This window comes from Phaenicophaeus curvirostris, chromosome 13, assembly GCF_032191515.1.
Source record: "Phaenicophaeus curvirostris isolate KB17595 chromosome 13, BPBGC_Pcur_1.0, whole genome shotgun sequence".
NCBI classification, from domain to species: domain Eukaryota; kingdom Metazoa; phylum Chordata; class Aves; order Cuculiformes; family Cuculidae; genus Phaenicophaeus; species Phaenicophaeus curvirostris.
The window spans coordinates 11981532-11997940 of record NC_091404.1 but is presented as its reverse complement, the minus strand read 5'-3'; the positions used below and the strand labels follow the sequence as shown (position 1 = coordinate 11997940).

General features: G+C 42.6%; 1 protein-coding gene across 1 annotated transcript; it reads right to left on the bottom strand.

Annotated features, from left to right (window-relative positions):
- Positions 1-6030: 6030 nt before the first annotated feature.
- DNAAF6 (dynein axonemal assembly factor 6) lies at positions 6031-16272 on the bottom strand. The gene is made up of 7 exons (XM_069867708.1): positions 15965-16272; positions 14860-14960; positions 13086-13149; positions 11963-12068; positions 9982-10078; positions 9115-9200; positions 6031-6726 (listed from the first exon to the last, which is right to left on the bottom strand). The coding sequence occupies exons 2-7, from the start codon at positions 14947-14949 to the stop codon at positions 6597-6599; spliced, it is 573 nt and encodes a 190-aa protein (XP_069723809.1). The 5' UTR covers positions 14950-14960; positions 15965-16272; the 3' UTR covers positions 6031-6596.
- Between the last annotated feature and the right edge of the window lie 137 nt (positions 16273-16409).

Below are 16409 nucleotides of genomic sequence, written 5' to 3'. Positions count from 1 at the left end.
GTAGGCATACACATTAACTTGTTCTCAACAGATATTCTCTGTACAGGGGCCTCAAGTCCCACCAGCTCAAATGTCCAGGGTGTGTAATGCTTATCACAGAAGCAGCCTTCTCCACTACTCTTTCAGCAACATCTCTTCACGGGAGGACATGGCCCTCACCGCTTCCACACCTGAAGGTACAACACGCAACCAATACCTGGCCAGCAGAGTCCCACAAGTTCGAGTGTCCCCAAAGAGAAAAATGTAGACATAGCACAGTCAAAAAGCACTGCTGAGGCTGTAGCAACCAGTGGGGGAGTGAACGCAGGGTCAAGGCTTTAAACACTATCCAGAAAATACTTTTTTCCCTATTTGCAGGTCATAAAGTAGATTCTCTCTTTTGATCCATATCACACTTTCTCTTATTTTTGTCATGTACACTGCTCTATTACACAGCATAAATCTTTATACCAAGAAGTACTATAATAAACTCATATGTAAAAGGTATTTAAGCTGGTCCATGATATTTCCAGGGAGAACAATACCAGCAGTACAAAACCTAGTTTGGTAAATGCTGCCCAGGAACAGCCCCACTCATCCTTTCACCGCACTGCACAGCCTTCATTAACTTACAAATGAATTCCTGCTGTGTCTCACAGCTTTCTTCAGATGTTATTATTCCAGCCTCCAAGGACATAAACAATTCTCTTGATTTAAGGAACTCAGCTGAGATGCTGCTCGACTCTGGCTTGGGGAGGGGCAACAGCATTTGAAAAGATGTTTTATTCATGAAAACAAAAAAAATACTTCCGAATAGGAGTAGAGGTCCAGTTAAAATAAACTCAAAGAGCATAAGCTTGGGAGTTCATGGTTAAAGAGAATGACAGAAATGGGGTTTCTTATTGCTCCAGCTATTCTCTTCAATCAGAGCGCACATTACAGCTAACAGTTGATCACCTTCGTCTTTCTCATCTGACACTGGTTCAGGACAACCTTGTGGGATCTTTCTAGATAGTAGAACCCTTCTCTTCATCCAAAAGTTGCCCTGTCCCTGGTCTGAAGTTAGCACGTTGCTGCAGAATAAGAACAACTCTAACCCCCTCATTTACTTACTTAACAACTGCTCTTGGAGCAAAGGCTTATAGGTTTATTCCTTTTTTTTTTTTTTAAATAAACAAGGCCTGGTCTAAATAGGGAAAAGGAGAGAGGCAAGAAGGCATATGCATGTGGTCCTAAGACCAGATGCAACATCTGCTGTTCCAGGCCAGAGCACAGCAATCTGTCACCCATGCACTTCTCACACAGACTCAGATTACCCACAAACAGGTGTAGCAAAGACAATGCAGATTTGGGCTGTTGCAAACATTGCAAGGGTTCATGAACTCCAGCCACATTTCCCACACTGATTCCCATTTCATCCCCTGTTAATAAAAAGTAATTGCCATGTACCACCCTGGGCTGACCCCTAGAGTAAGACAAGATTCCCAACTCAATAGTTCTACACGACCTAAGCACTCGGGTCCTCTTGGAGGCCTCATAGCTATTCCAAGCACAGTCCCCTCCCACAGCTTCTTTTCACACAGAACTTCCAGTGCTGGTGACATTCTAACAAAAGCATCTTATCTGTCCTGAGCTTTGGGTGATCAACTGTCTGCTCTGACCTTTCCCTTCAACACAGCTGTTTTAAAGACATTTTGATAATTTCTTTCTCCTCCCCTTTGTGCTTTTGCTCAGTACACATCAGTCCTCCACTCTCACTGTTTCACTCTGTCCCCGCACACACTGTTTAGCCTGTTGCTTGCTGCCTTTCAACACAGCTCCAGCCCTACGTGACCCTCCAGCCCCCTAGCCCTGAATCCCCATGTAGCTCTGCTGGCACCCTCCAGCCCCACTGGTGCTCTCCATACCAAGGCTCAGAGCCTTTTCCAGCTCTCCACCACACACATCAGCAATAGTCTGCAACACCTTCACCCACATTAATCTGTGGCCTCCTGGCAGCTCCAAAACACACTTTGGGATTAGTTACTAAAGGCAAATCACGATACAAGTAGTGCTTGGGTCCAGGTGGCATTTTCAGTGTTTTCCTGGGACCTGAATCTCCTCTCAGCACTTCAGGTACCCCCCAGAAGCTTGTTACAGTTTTAAGGGTTGCTGCTGCCCAGGAGCTGTACACACAACTAAGTCACACTGATGCTGCAGCCGACATAAGTGCCCACAACCCAGAACAAAACCAGAAACATTTCTCACCTCGTCAGAGCTTCCCACATGTGGCTGTTGGCCAGTTGTCTCTTGAATCTCTCAGGCACAGTACAGACAGTCCAAAGCCAAGACAAATCAGCTACCTTACTGCTTCCCATACAGTAGTCACATAACATTCCCCCCCTCCTCTGTGCTCCAGGAACACCACAAACACAGTACATACTACCCCTGCTTGCTCAGCTTCTCACAGTGCTGCTTCGCAAACATTTAACTCCTCCTGGCTGGAGTCCTCTGGCTCCCAGGTGGCTGGGATCAGCTCAAGTGAGACAAGGCAAAGACTATGCCAGGTGAAATCAATCTCTCGTTCCCCTCTACATACTTGCCAGCTTGCTCTGGTACCACCCAAGGCTCTGCTTCAGGGATATTGCTACAGGAATCTGAGTCCTACAGGAAGAAAGTTATTGATCGGGTGATTTCATCACCTGGGCCCCAGCCAGAGAAGATGACAGGGGTACTAGGCTCTCACTACTTGAGAATGTGTGAGGAGTGGAACCCACCAATTACTAAGCTCGAGCAGTGACGCATCTGCTACAGTTCCTAGTGTGCTGCTGTCTGGGAAATGTCTGGCTTGCTCCCTTCACCTCCTTACAAGTTAACAAAATCAGCTGTGTCCAACTCCATTCCTATTCTCTTCCCTTTTATGCAGCTTTCCAACAGGAAAAGAATTTTCCAGAAGAGGTCTATGGCTCTTTTATTCTCTGCTGAGCAGCTGCAGGAGATACGTTGCCAAATACAACCTAGCTGCCTTGGCAGTCTTTGCTGGGTTGTGATACCACTAAGTTAAAATGGTGTGCATTAAAAAAAATGCTGATCAGCATCAGAAGCGAGCTGCCAGGCTGCTGGGATCCACAAAGGAGGCTAACGCTTAAAGAGAGATGGTCTGTAAGGATTGTATGTGGACAGTGTCTGCTACAGCGCTGGTAACTTCCTATGATCTTCTCTTCAGAAATGAGTGTGTGAAGACAGAGAAAAGAGATGAAAAGAGACCTTGAGATGAGTAAGCCCAAAGTGGTCAAAGTTTTCAACAGATTGAGAGAAATACTCCAAAACCAAAGGCACTCCTGTGTTATCTGTGTCATTATTGCCCTGGTCTGGATCTCAAAAATTTCTTTAAGTGCTCGTCTGGGACACAGAGAGAAATGTTGAGAACCAGAAAGAAACTTCTCAGGCCTTGTGAAATTTTGCATGATTCTGACTCTTTCTGAACGAGCTGATTCCCTCACAACCAGCCCCATTTGCAGCAGGAAACTGTGGGGCTGGCTACATTTGAAGTATAGACTCAAGCAGGTTGTGCCTGTGCCAAGAGGCCCCTCCACAATTCTGTCAACACTCTTCACAGCTTTGCCTTGACCTGCAGTATCTGGTGCTTTTGTGCAGCGATCCTTCACTGTAAGCGACTTAATGCAATCCTGCTTGTGACTTCTTTCCATGCACACAGACCAGACACATAGGAAGGAAGAACAAAATGCTTCACCCAGCATTGAGCTGTAAGGGGAGATGAATCATACACTTCACCACCACTTGGCACATCCAGCAAGGGTGAAATCTGTCAACTGCTACCTGTGAGGAGTCTCTAGTGAGAAATGTCCTAATGTGAGAATGACCAAGGGAAGTGAGATAAAGCACTTAAGAAAGAAGAGATCAGAGTTCCCTGAAATGAGCACAGAACAAACAACTGGGAGGGAAGAGGAAAAATGGGAACTGGCTGTTCTGCATCACAATTTGAAAGTAAAAGCTACCTGAGGGAGAACACAAAGACAGCAAAAAGAGACACAAAGAAACTGTGTTATGTTTCTGAAGACTACGGGAAAGAAATAACCCAATCCCCAGGAGATTCCAGGCGCTTCCCCTGGAGCCAAGACCTGCGGCAGCAGCTCTTGAAGAGGATACCAGAAAATCAAGATGAATCCAAGCAGCAGGTGCTGCAGAGAAGAGGGTAAAAGTCTGCCAACACCAACAGGTTCAAAGGCACTTGCTCCAGCATGAGGAGGTGCACAAGCAATGAATATGTGAGCAAGCAGTGAGCCTGCTAGACATCCTCAAGGTGCTGCCTGCATGGCTTGGCATTGCTACGTGCCCTTGCCCTTGTCTGTTTTGCTGTATATCCAGTAGCCTGTGCTGCCAAACATCCAGAGTAGATACTGCAAAAAGCAGTCACCTGCTACCTGAATGAAAAAATCTAGGCGGCCTTGGGGACAGATGTTACCTCACTTTGAGTTTCCTTTGTGTGTGCAGCAGCCCGCAAAGGATGCTGCAGAGCTCTGCTTTGCCCACAGGAGCCCAGTCTCATGCACTGGAGGTCAGTGCCCAAGGTTAGATGAGAAAGACAGAAGCGATACCAGTCTTGTCTCCTTACTCACTCTGTAGGCTGCAGGGCAGCAATCCTTCTGTGCATGCAGATACAGCTCGGTTATTTTAGATAAACTTTATCTGGAAGGAAGCAGAGACTGATAAAGCAGTGCTTCACACAATGAAAGAAGCATATGGAAATGTTGGGTACAAACTTTAAACTGAACAGTAGAAAAATGAAGTAGTTTTCCTTTTAGAACAAATGCAAGGGGTATATGATGATATCAACAACAGACCTGGAGGAAGATAAGAATGAGAGCAGCCCAGAAGCCAGACTGGAGGTTTAAGGGAACAATCAAATTTAAGTTCTTGCTTTGTCCCAGGTGTTTACATGGAGTGACTCTTCTGGGTTTTCTCTTTCTCAGGCCTTAGAAAGAAGAAAGCATCTTTGCCTCAGAAGGACAGTATATGCACAAAGGGGAATACATGAAACAGAGCAAGCCTGGCAACACCATAGTTCTGACAGGAGGCAGGAACGAGTCAAAACAGGATTGGTGTCCCTGCCACAACAGCTGGGAGACAATGCATGAACAAGGTGAGGTGACAACTTGCAGTTTATTGGGATACTACTGTAAACAGCCTCTCTCTCATTCCCACAGCCACTCTATCTTCTACTTAACTGCAATACATTTAATCAAGATGTTTCTTAGGGAACCAAACAAAGCTTAATGGCTGGGTTGTTTAACTGGGCTCATAATTTTGATTAATTAAGATGCCTGCAAGTGTTGGAGTGGTACTTAAGCAACAGCTTTGTTGTTTAGAGGCAAAGGGGGGGTTGTATCCCCTTCAAAAGGATTTCTGGCAGTGCTAGTTCAGCAAAGCAAAACTGCCTTCAAGCCCTCGCAAAAGATTTAACTCTCATGTACCTGGCAGTAGCCCCAAGATTTCTGGGAAGCTTGGCAGCCTGCATGTCCTTTTAACCGGTTTCTTCTTGGGATGATCTATGGAAAACAACAACCAAACAACCTTTTGCCTAGGGCAGGCCCAGGCTCCTTGATTGGAAAAAAGTAAAAATGTGAGAGGATCCTCAGGTGGTGATGGTCTATTCAGGCAGTGGATCCAAGCCATTTTGGTTTTATAGTGCTTACAAGCATTTGGTTAAGTGTACTTGAAGTCCATCAACATGCAAGGCCCTGCTTCTCCTCTCCACTTTGATCATGGAGCAAATACCCTTGTTTTCTGCTTGATTAACAACGCTAAATAAATGAATATATTTGCCCAGCAGCTTATAAGAGAAACATCTTGGTTACCCATCCCTGTAGCTCTAGGTTGGACCTGAAGGCCAAAGTAAAGATTTTGCCACATTTCAGACCTTTAAGCGATGCTTTGTTATGCAAAGTTCCTCTTATCTCACTTTTGGGAAGTCTCTCAGGACATAATATAGAGAAGGCAGAGTGAAAGGTAACTGGAACTGCTCATTACAACGTATTCTTTTATTAACCAAGAAAGTTGAGAAAAATAGTGGAGGGACAACAGGTGACTAGATGACACTGAACCATACATTGACAGAAAAGAGCTGAGTTACTCAACAGTCAAGCTATAGTTGGTTACCTGGATCTGAAGAGCTTTGATCTTCTCATCAAGAAGTAGCTAAGAGGAGATGCTGAACTGGCGCATCCCAGCATTGGAGGCCAAGCAAGAATATTAACACTTGCAAGTCTTGCAACAGTAACTAAGCACCAGACTCACTGGCCAGAGCCTCATTGTGCTACTTACCAGCCATAGCCACAAAAAAGACTTTCTCTAGCTTACAGAATTGTAATCTCCTGTTTTATGATTTATGGAGCCTGTATCAGACTGAAGGGAGCACGACATGAACCAAAGCAGTGCGAGAGCTTGACAGCCTCAGCTTAGAGAAACTTCGGGTGCTATGTTCCTCCTGACTCATTTCATTTCTCTAAGGATATTCCCCTACACTGTTCAAGGGAAACAATCTACTATTTTATCACCAGTTTCAAGATGACTTCAAACTGAGAGATTTTTGCAAACTTTCTCCATCTCTCTGTCTATCAGGCAAAATTTATGAAATCGAACTCCCTTGATATTCTCAAGGTGACTTCCAAGGTCTCCTCTTCAGAGAGAAAACGAGCTTTACCATTCTTGCTGTCTACATGGTAGGGGAGGTGCAGCAGCAGCTTCCTGTAAAAGAGGACACAGTGAATTTCAATGTCTCAGACCAGGTGAGCAATTGAGTTGGCATTGCAAGTTATTCTTGCAATTTGCCAGTGTATCAAGGAATATTCTTTCAGTATTCCTTGTTCTCATGGTGGGTTGTGGGGTTATACAGGCCCTGAAATATTTCCAACTCTATTCCTTTCTTTTGGCTGTGCCTATGACAGTGGTTTCCAATGATGGAGTGGGGGCTTTCTTCACTGTTCTTGCTCTTGCACAATGCTGCATTTTAAATGCAGAGAAAGGAGGAGCTGCATTGATAATGCTCTCCTGGTGATAAAAATCGGAATAATGCCTAAAGCCCGAATGTGTCTTCAGGAGTTTGTCTTCTCGAATAAAAGAACTAAGTGGTGCAGCCTGATTAAAGATTCTGTCTGGTCCAGTTTCACAAAGGATATGCCTACACTGCACAGCACAGTTCAGGCATGAAAATGGACTTAGAATTATGAAGTTGCTGGGATTTTAACCTACATTGAAGATTAATTCAGTGATCCCCTACCTGCAGCTCAGGCACATAATTCACAGAGAAAGGCTGGACCTTGGACTCAGGAGCTATTCCATGATTCCTTGCTATGTTAGACATACAGCTTTTCCTGGAATGGCTGACAAACTTTCTGATTCACCTCCTCACAAGGATGTCTCAAGTCTGGACCCATCCAACTCTTCTCATTGACAAGAGTTCAAACGTACTTGCTCATTCAGAGTCCAGAGTCTTTCCCCTCTCATCCCAAGCTTATATATTAACAATATAAATGACTAGCCAGTTTTGAACGTCCAGTCTATTGACAGTGCAAACAGAATCAAGGATGCTTTAGAATCCAGAGATCTGCCCAGCCAAACTATAAATCTCAGTAAGACAACACGGTAGCATAGATGGGGGTTACTTTAAATTGGGGTTTAAGTCACACTGATTCTTTTTCAGGCCTTTTTAGCTGTCTTGTAGGAGCCATGACTGAAAGGGGCACAGTCAAAACACCTTTGCACCACACCTCCTGAAGGCAACCATTTGCTATATTTTGGAGAAATCCTTAAAATCATCTTGGCTTAGAATCAGCCCCAGGACTACAGAGTTGGAAACAGTTCCTTTAAGCCCTCCTACACATCTCTGAATACTGTGTTTTTCAGTATGTAAGACTTGAAATCTTGTTTGTTTCTTTCATACCGAGGAGACTTGCACTTAGGTTTGTGAAAGCGGCACTGGCTCAAGCTGTACCCAAGCAATCATTAGATTTAAGGCAAACTTTTTATTCACTAGGCTTGTGACTAGAGACAGCTGGATACTAAGAAGATAACAGCAGATATGAGTCATCAAAAAGATGGAATTGCAAAAGAAAAAGGATGCTGAGGTTCCCCCACATCTGCAGTACTGCATTAAGCTACCTCTTTTACTACTCATAGGTTCTGCAAGTCATTAGCTGAACAATTATTCCTCCCAATCTTCCACTTCTGGAGCTAGCACTTCCAAACATTCTTCCACTCCTGTTGCATCTTTGAGTTAAATCCAAGCTAGGGGAAAACAACTCTGCTTGGTTTTGTCAGTGAGAAAGGTGGCTTTTCTATAGTTAGTCCACTAGAGACAGATTTTATTTGGACCTTAATTCATGGCCCGCACCTTGAATTTATTTGCAGGATGCTGTTCTCATATTGGATCCTCCCACATTCAATTCAAAACAGCAAGTCAGCCCAAAGAGAATTAAGCTTTCCTATGAAAGAATTCTATTGTGAAGAAGGACTTAAAGCAAAACTGACATGGGAATTATTTGGAAATCTCAGGAAGGGCAGTTGCACACTGAAGGAAATACGGAGGAAAACTAAGAAGACTGACAATATATTAGTCAGTTGGTTATCTTTGTAGGTTTGAAATAGCCTTATAAAAATAACTCAAAGGAAATCTCTTCAGGGAAATCTTGTAACATTTCCATCACTGCATCCATGCTTGGATATGTCCACAATTTGGCTTTCAACTTCTGAAAATGTATCTGCACATTTTTTACCATCTTCTGTTATATATTTGTACAAATTAGTATTCAGAAAGCAAACTGCCAAGAAGTCCTTCAAGACTGTGGGCAGTTTTTTTGCCAGACATTCTGGGTCCTTGAAGTCTTACTGTTTAAGTAGCCAAAATCTGTCCTAAAAATATTCTTGCTAGACCAGTATCACAGACTCAAAGCTAGCACACTATATGACTACGGATGGACTATGGCTGGTTTTGTCTATATCTATCTCTCACGTGCAATAAATAATCTGATCTTCATCTTTAGCTTTGCTTCCCACACAGCATTCAGTTGAAAGCTTGGTTAAACCTCCTCTCAAACAAGATATTAATTGTACTTCTATCAATTGTGTCTCACTTACTTTTTGGGAGTTCGAAGGTCAAGAACCTTGTCCTGGATATCTAAAGTGATGTCTGAGTACTTTGTCTCTGGCAGCTTGATTTTAATCTGAAATGATGGGCAGAGATAACACTGTGATTGGATATGCAGCCCTACAAGCCATCACCTTCATGAATATTTTGACTCTAGTGTCAAAGAGCAACATTCTGCATAGGTAATTTGTACCAGAGAAAATATGACAGTGATAATAATTTATTTCAATAGCTTAGTGATGTGTATCAATATCCTATTTTCTTTAAAATCCTGACCTGATAATGTACTTGGCAGGTATTCTATATCCAGCAAACCCCCCTGGCTTTGTGTATTCCAAGGACAGATTGCTTCTACCAGAAAACCTGCACAGCAGTTCTACCTGTCCTGAACTTGAGAAAGCAGGGAGATCTTTGATCATATAATAATGGGACAGGATCTGATACCTGTAAATACAGACTGTCAGTATTGTAGTATTCTGCTTACTCACATGCTTTGTAATAAATGCAGGCAGATGAAAACCATCTCCTTCCCAGCCCCTCTCCTTCCCAAAACTGTGTCCAAGATGAAACCTCATCTTACAGTTCTTTTTTATTTCCCTCAGGTCTGTGTGTGTCATATGCGTTTGCAGAGATTCTCTTAAGTACCCAGGGCCTTGAGGAGATACATGAGTTCCTCGGGTTAGCAAGTGTGAATGAATTCACCTATGAATGCTTGAAGAACTACAAGAGTATCCTACAGGAGGCTGAAGGCAGCAATACAGTTTAATGATTACATTCTGTCCCTCAAGAAGGCAGCAAGATTGAAAAGGGCTGAGAAAGAGCACAAAGAAGAGATGGAAGATACAGGTTCAGCTCACCACCATATCTTCACAGCAGGCTGTGGAGGGGTCTTTCCTGCTCATCCCAAAGAATACGTCCTCTGTTCCCACACGCTGTTTGAATGAAATCTCATACCTGAGAAAGACAAATCATTGCCTAATAATACTGAAGAATGGTACAGGAGACTAAAGGAGATTGTACTTAGAGGACTGTAAATATCCTCATCACATTGCCTCTCCACATTTTTAGTCTGCCTTCAGGGCATCAGCCCATCCACACTGGGTTCCTGTTCAAAGCCATGACTGAGTTAGGTAGAAAAGACAGGTGAAGGTCAATCACTCCATCTCCCAGGGCACTTACTTTGCTGCTTCTACTTCACTAACCAGCCTTTGCAGGATCAGAAAATGCATCCTAAGTGAATGTGATACTTATCAACTAGTCATACACCATAAACTCTTGGGAAATAGATTTGAAAAGGATGCTGTTGCAATTACACGTATTCTGTTCTGTCATTCAACATATTCTTGCAGCCTGAGAATAACACTCTTTTGTGAAATTTAATTCTTTTGCATTCAGCCAATTTATTTTCTATCCCTCCACATCTACAAAATGTAGAATCACATACTCTCTTGCTCTTGATAATGAATAAGGAAATACAAATTAAAGATTGTATTTAGAACATGTATTACTCCTACTAAATTGAGCAAGATAAGTGGCGTGACTCACTTCTCTAAGCTGTTGGAAAGCATATGGAAACTCTTTTACACATCTCCAGTTTTCATGTGTATGTAATAATTCTAAGCCAATGAGAAATCTATCTAATAACTTTGGATGCACCTGTCTAGCCATCTGTTTTCCTTTTGGGCCATTTTTCTTGATTCAATTTGATGAACTGTTACAAAGACTCTCTTTTAATCTGTGCAACACAGGTCATAATTGCTTGAGGCTAGAGAAGCACTGCATTTTACCCAGCATGGAGGGGAAGGGTCAAAAAACAGCATGAGAAAAGCTTCTGTTGTGCCCACAATATAAGACAGCATGTTGTGTACCTTGGAGGTGATGGTTTCAAGAACAACTATATGTGTAGCTATAGGTGAATGAGAAACCATTTTCAGAAATGCTGAGTCTAAGTTCAGGTGGGTCTCAGTCCCATGTTTAGATTAGGAAATTAAACACCTAATGGCATGACTTACATACAGATTAAAATGAGGATTCTAGGCTATGAACTACCATACAATAGGCAGCTTCATAGGCTTCAGTCCATCTGCTCTAGCATTTAGCACTCCAGGATGCGGCATCAGAACACAATGAACAGAAATGCAAAGGCTGCTTTGTGGACTGAGCCTGACGGCTTTCTAACCTCTACATTATGTTTTCTAACCTCTAAACTACAACTAATACGCCTGATTGTACCTATGTCAAGAAGGTTTTTGTCTCTCCACATTTTCAGTCTGTTTTCCTATGAGAAAGGGAAAAGAGTCTGGTTTTAGGCTCTTCCTTGACAGACTTAAAATTGATTGACAAGATTTACAAGTGCAAAACTGCCTGCATATAGCCTTCCTTCCTGTAGTACTGTTTGTCTCTAAAGAGCTTAATTCTTTGAAATGCAGATATAAGTTAGAGTACTGTATAAATTTATGAGTATGAAAAATTAATGCATCTTGGTTGCAGCAGGAAAAGACAGGTATTTCACAAAAATGGTGTATTTGAAAGCTGGTAAATCGTTTTGTTGGCCGGCTTCCCCTCCGAATCCAACTTTATACAAGTATCTGACACTGCACATAACTTTATGATGGGAAAATCCAGTTCTGCATCTGTATTATGAGATCAGAAGGCTTCCAAGGGAGAGGTTAAAAATCGCTCATGTACAGCTTTAGATGCAACTCTGATATCCTCCCTTTCTCCTTCCATGACACAAGCTTTTCAGATGGCTGTTCCACTCAAATGCAGTAGATGCTGCTAAATCGTATTCCCATCAATGCTATGCAAAGCCTAGGCAGGCAGTCTCAGCTCACTTACTCTGGCTGTTCTCTAGGGTCCCAAATGTCATCAAATTCAGATCCTTCTGGGGCTTCCTCTATATTCCAAATAGTTTTCCCGTTTCCAGATTTCACTTGAAATGAACCTGCGAATGATGCAGAAAAATCACACTGTCAGATTTTTTAATGTCTCTGTTCATCTACAATTGCTGAAAACTTAGATTTTTCTAGGCTTTAGAAAAATCTTTGTATTGAAGGCATTCTAGTTAATGACTACAGTCTCCTTCACCTAAGTATCTTATGAATGAGAATTTGCAGAGGGAGGATGTTTTCCTTAAATCTCCTTTACCCAACCTCTATGTCAAAGAAATCCTCCTTTCAAGCATAAAATAGCACTTCAAAATGGGTAGTGTGGAATTATGAAATATTAATCTTGCTCTAGTTCCCCGACATGAGATTTTGAAGTGAGTTGAGTCATTCACAAAAAAAAAACCAACCTCCTCCTCACATAGAAATCCAGTTCTTCTCATTAATTATTGAGCACAGCCCAGATAATATACTGAAGACACATGAAAGATCATGATCAGAATACTATGGTTTATCCCTGTCCTACACTGAAACAAATATTTTGTACTAAGCTGGTAAATCTGCAGCTTGAAGGTTTTTACAGTAAAATCTGTGGTTATTGATAGAATCCCAAGCAAAAATATTCTATTTGTTATATTTACTGCAGTTCCTTTCCTGTTGTACTCATCCTACACTGATAACTAAGCTGCCCAATAATGTGACAGCATTAGCTCCAGTAAGAACCTTACATTAACTTTCCCGAGACTAAACTTGTCTTCCTTTCTTTCCTGAGTACAAATCAAGATGTTGACACAGATTTAGGAACCCTCAAGATATTTTTTCTCATTGCCTGAGAGTCTGCCTTTCTACGTGATGTCAGAACACCCACAGCCAGGTCAAGCATGTAATTGTCCAGGTAAAGTATTAGGTGCAGGAAAGAGAATAATTGAAAAATATCTCTTGGTCTGTTGAAAGCAGTTACCATCTCAAAGGTAACTCTCTTATTGAAGCAAAGCCCATCTGTGCTAACTTACTACAGCTCCTATAGTCAGCTAACACAGGACTGAATGCTAAACCATTCAACCACTCCTCCTTACCAGTGATCTCTTTCTTTACTGGTCCAACACCACCAGGAGTCATAGCGCTAACAGAACAGTGTGGCTGCAAAAAAGGCAAAAGCAACTTCAACCAATTTTCATAGAGCCCAGCTCAGTAACGATGATAATGCCAATAAAAATAAAATATTATCCCAGGTCAAACAAATCCCTGCGAGAATAAAAAAAAATATTATCCCACAATTTCATGACTGAATCACTGAACGGTCTCTTCTTCATTCTCACCCAGTAGAAAGTGACCATGACACACCAGGTTTAAGCAGGACTCCCAGAAGCACAGTATTACAGACAGATGTGCTTTCTGAGTTATTAGTTTCCATGGCATTTGGCAAAATTCCCATGGCTTGCCTCCCATGGAAATATTGCAGGAAACCAAGGGTACTTCATGAAAACCCCGTCACCAGATTTGGATTCCTTTTGACAGTAGAGATCATATGAGGCAACAACATTTTCCTCTAATTATGAATCAATTTAGTGCTAATAGGCCAATGTGAGGCATTTCTCTTTATATAGATTCCTCAGTTTGATAGAAGTGCCTCATATGCACAGAACATTAAATTAAATCAAAATAAAGATTTCAATTTACCCAAATTGACTCAGGCTTAATTGACATCCCTTGTGGCATTTTTCCATTTCTGTTTCTGAAGTGTCATTCATTTTATTAATAAGATGTAAACAAATTCTTTTAAAATCAGGATGTTTACTCAAAGATGTACAGCAATAATGGTAGTTTCAAAAAGGCAGGCATTAAACAGCTGAAGGGTAGTGAAGGAGCACATCTACCACCTACTGAAAGGAAATGACAAGGGATATGCATTCCTTTTATCCCAAATAATACTGCCATTGCCACTACTACTGCACAACTGCTGGGTCAGCCACCTGGCTCTTTGCTGAGGAGTGATTTGGAGGAATACTGAGGCATTTGCCATTTTTGTCATCCATATCATAACAGGATTTGTTAAAAAAAACGAAGAGACTTGGAAAGGTTTTGAGCCTTCGCAAAGGCCTTCTACATCATGACTGTTGGCACCTGTCGCCCTCTTGGGATATTTCTCCCCAGCACACGTGCATGCCTAGATAAAAGCAGCAGTTGCATATTGTAGGAAAAACATACATTTTCCAGAAGCTGTGATTTTCATCTAGTTTTGAGATGAATTGATAAGGAAGAATGGAAAGATATTTCTCTCATTAATCATTCATATGATTCACCTTTAAAATGATTACTCACCCTTCCCTATCCTACAGTCATCGACATATCCATTGTATTTCAATGATCAATTATCTCTACACTTCCTCAACGGCTGACACACAGAATTAGTACACTCAGTTGCCTCTGGATATTTTATTCTCTACTCAGAAGCTGAGCAGCAACTTTTTTGCCTTCATATAAAGTACTTAGCTATAATTGCCTTCATCTCTGGCAGACTTTAGCAAGAAGTAAGGGAAGCCTAAAGTATCTGAAACTCTTTCAACTACATGTTCCCATTGCCTTCAGGCTGAAAAATTAAAACTCCATCCCATTTTGTGGTCACAATCTCTCCTTGTTTTCCTGGGGGATCTTCCTTATGCTCTCCCTCAAGAGCTTGTTACTCTAAAAATTTCTTCTAGCTGTTTCAGTCAGGCAAAACCTTCTAAGGTTTTCATTCTCCTTTTATTCACTCTGGGAAAAAGAGAGATTTGCCTCTCCTCAGTTAACAAGGTTAGGCTATAGTACAACATGTACAAGAACCAGCATCTCTTACAAAAGACTCACCACATTTTCATCATCATCATCATCATCTTCCTGACCATCACGAAGCAGTTTGGCAAGAAACTGCAGAGAAGAGCCTGTGGTAACACTGTCCATATCAATACCCACTGCAGAAAAAATGAATGACAGATGAAGAAAGAAAAGAAAAATGTTTTGCACTATCTGCAAAGTACAATTTTTGTGTGTTCTGGAAGGATACAGTTTAGCCAAAATTTTTACATAGAATTGTAGAATCACTAGGTTGGAAAAGACCTTTGAGATCGTGATGTTCAACTGTACCTTTACACTACTAAATCATTTCCCTAAGCACTTCATCCTCTCATCTTTTAAACACTTCCAAGGATGGTGACACAGCCACCTTGTCCTTGGGCAGCCTGTTTCCCTGTCTGATAACACTTTTGATGAATTTTTTCCAAATGTACAATTTGAACTTCCCCTGGGGCAACTTGAGGCTACTCCATAAAAAGGAAGATAATCAACCTTTCCTGTCTGCTCAGAGACCCTTGCTCCCTGGGCTTTAGTTGTAGTTGCAGCTCAAGCCTTACACTGACCATTAGCTCTGGTACAGCCCATGCCAACAGCGATTTGCAGCTACTGCAGCAAGAGCAAGGGCAGCAGTGACACTGAAAATGCCGGCAGATAAACTCTCTGTAAGACTCATTTTGAAGTTTTAGAAAGCCAGCAGCCTTTTTCAGGCCTGGGTGCCGTGAGGCACTGATCCCCACCAACCGTGTGCAGCAAGATCAGAGCTGGGACAGAATGGATTTCCCACTCACATGCATGAGGATAAATTCTCCCAGAAATCTTATGCATATTCTATTACTTACCTAAGTTTAATGTTAATGTTATTAAGAACTGTACAACAGTCAAAATTCTTAATAATTCGGACCTGGCTCCAGCTCAGCCTGACCTCGCGTTACAGATAAGGAAATAGTGTAAACAGGGGTGATTAGAGGAGACACCTGTTCAGCACAGACCACAAGGCGTTATAATCTCCAAAGAATAAGCAGCGCCTGCAAAAACACTGTCTGAGACAAACCACGCTGTCAGTGGGACATTCTGTCAAACTTCCAAAGAACACAATTACTTAGATGAAACTGCTTCAGCTTACATCGAAGATATTCCACTTTTTGTAACAGTAATTACTTCTGGAACCAGCAGCACGCCTCGGCTCGGCCTGAAAACCGGTTCCTCGCCCTCCGGCCCGGCTCTGGCACCGAGCTGAGGGCGAAGAGAAACACCGCGTGAGGGAAACCCGCCCTCCGGCTGCACGGCGGCTCCGACCCCGCGCTGCGGGCACCGGGGGAGGCAGGAAGGGAGGCAAGAGAGCAGATAGGGAGGCAGAAGAGCAGATAGGGAGGCAGGAGCCGGGTCAGACGGGTCGCTCTCCCACGGCCGCTGACACCCAGGCCGCCGCAGCGCCCGCACCGCGCGTCCCGGACGCGTCGCCGTAGCAACCACTAGCCCCGCCCACTCTGCGGCTCAGGAAGCCGGGCAGCCAATCAGATCGCGGTGACCGCGGCAACAGCCAATAATTGTTAAGGGGGAAGATGACG

Bases quoted from the DNA above. Each gene is read 5' to 3' on its own strand.
- DNAAF6 (XM_069867708.1), bottom strand. From the start codon at position 14,949: ATGGACAGTGTTACCACAGGCTCTTCTCTGCAGTTTCTTGCCAAACTG. The intron at 13,150-14,859 runs GTGGTGAGTCTT...CCTTTTTTGCAG, and splicing joins ATGATGATGATGATGAAAAT to CCACACTGTTCTGTTAGCGC. The intron at 9,201-9,981 runs GTGAGCTGAACC...CCATCATTTCAG, and splicing joins CCTGCTGTGAAGATATGGTG to ATTAAAATCAAGCTGCCAGA.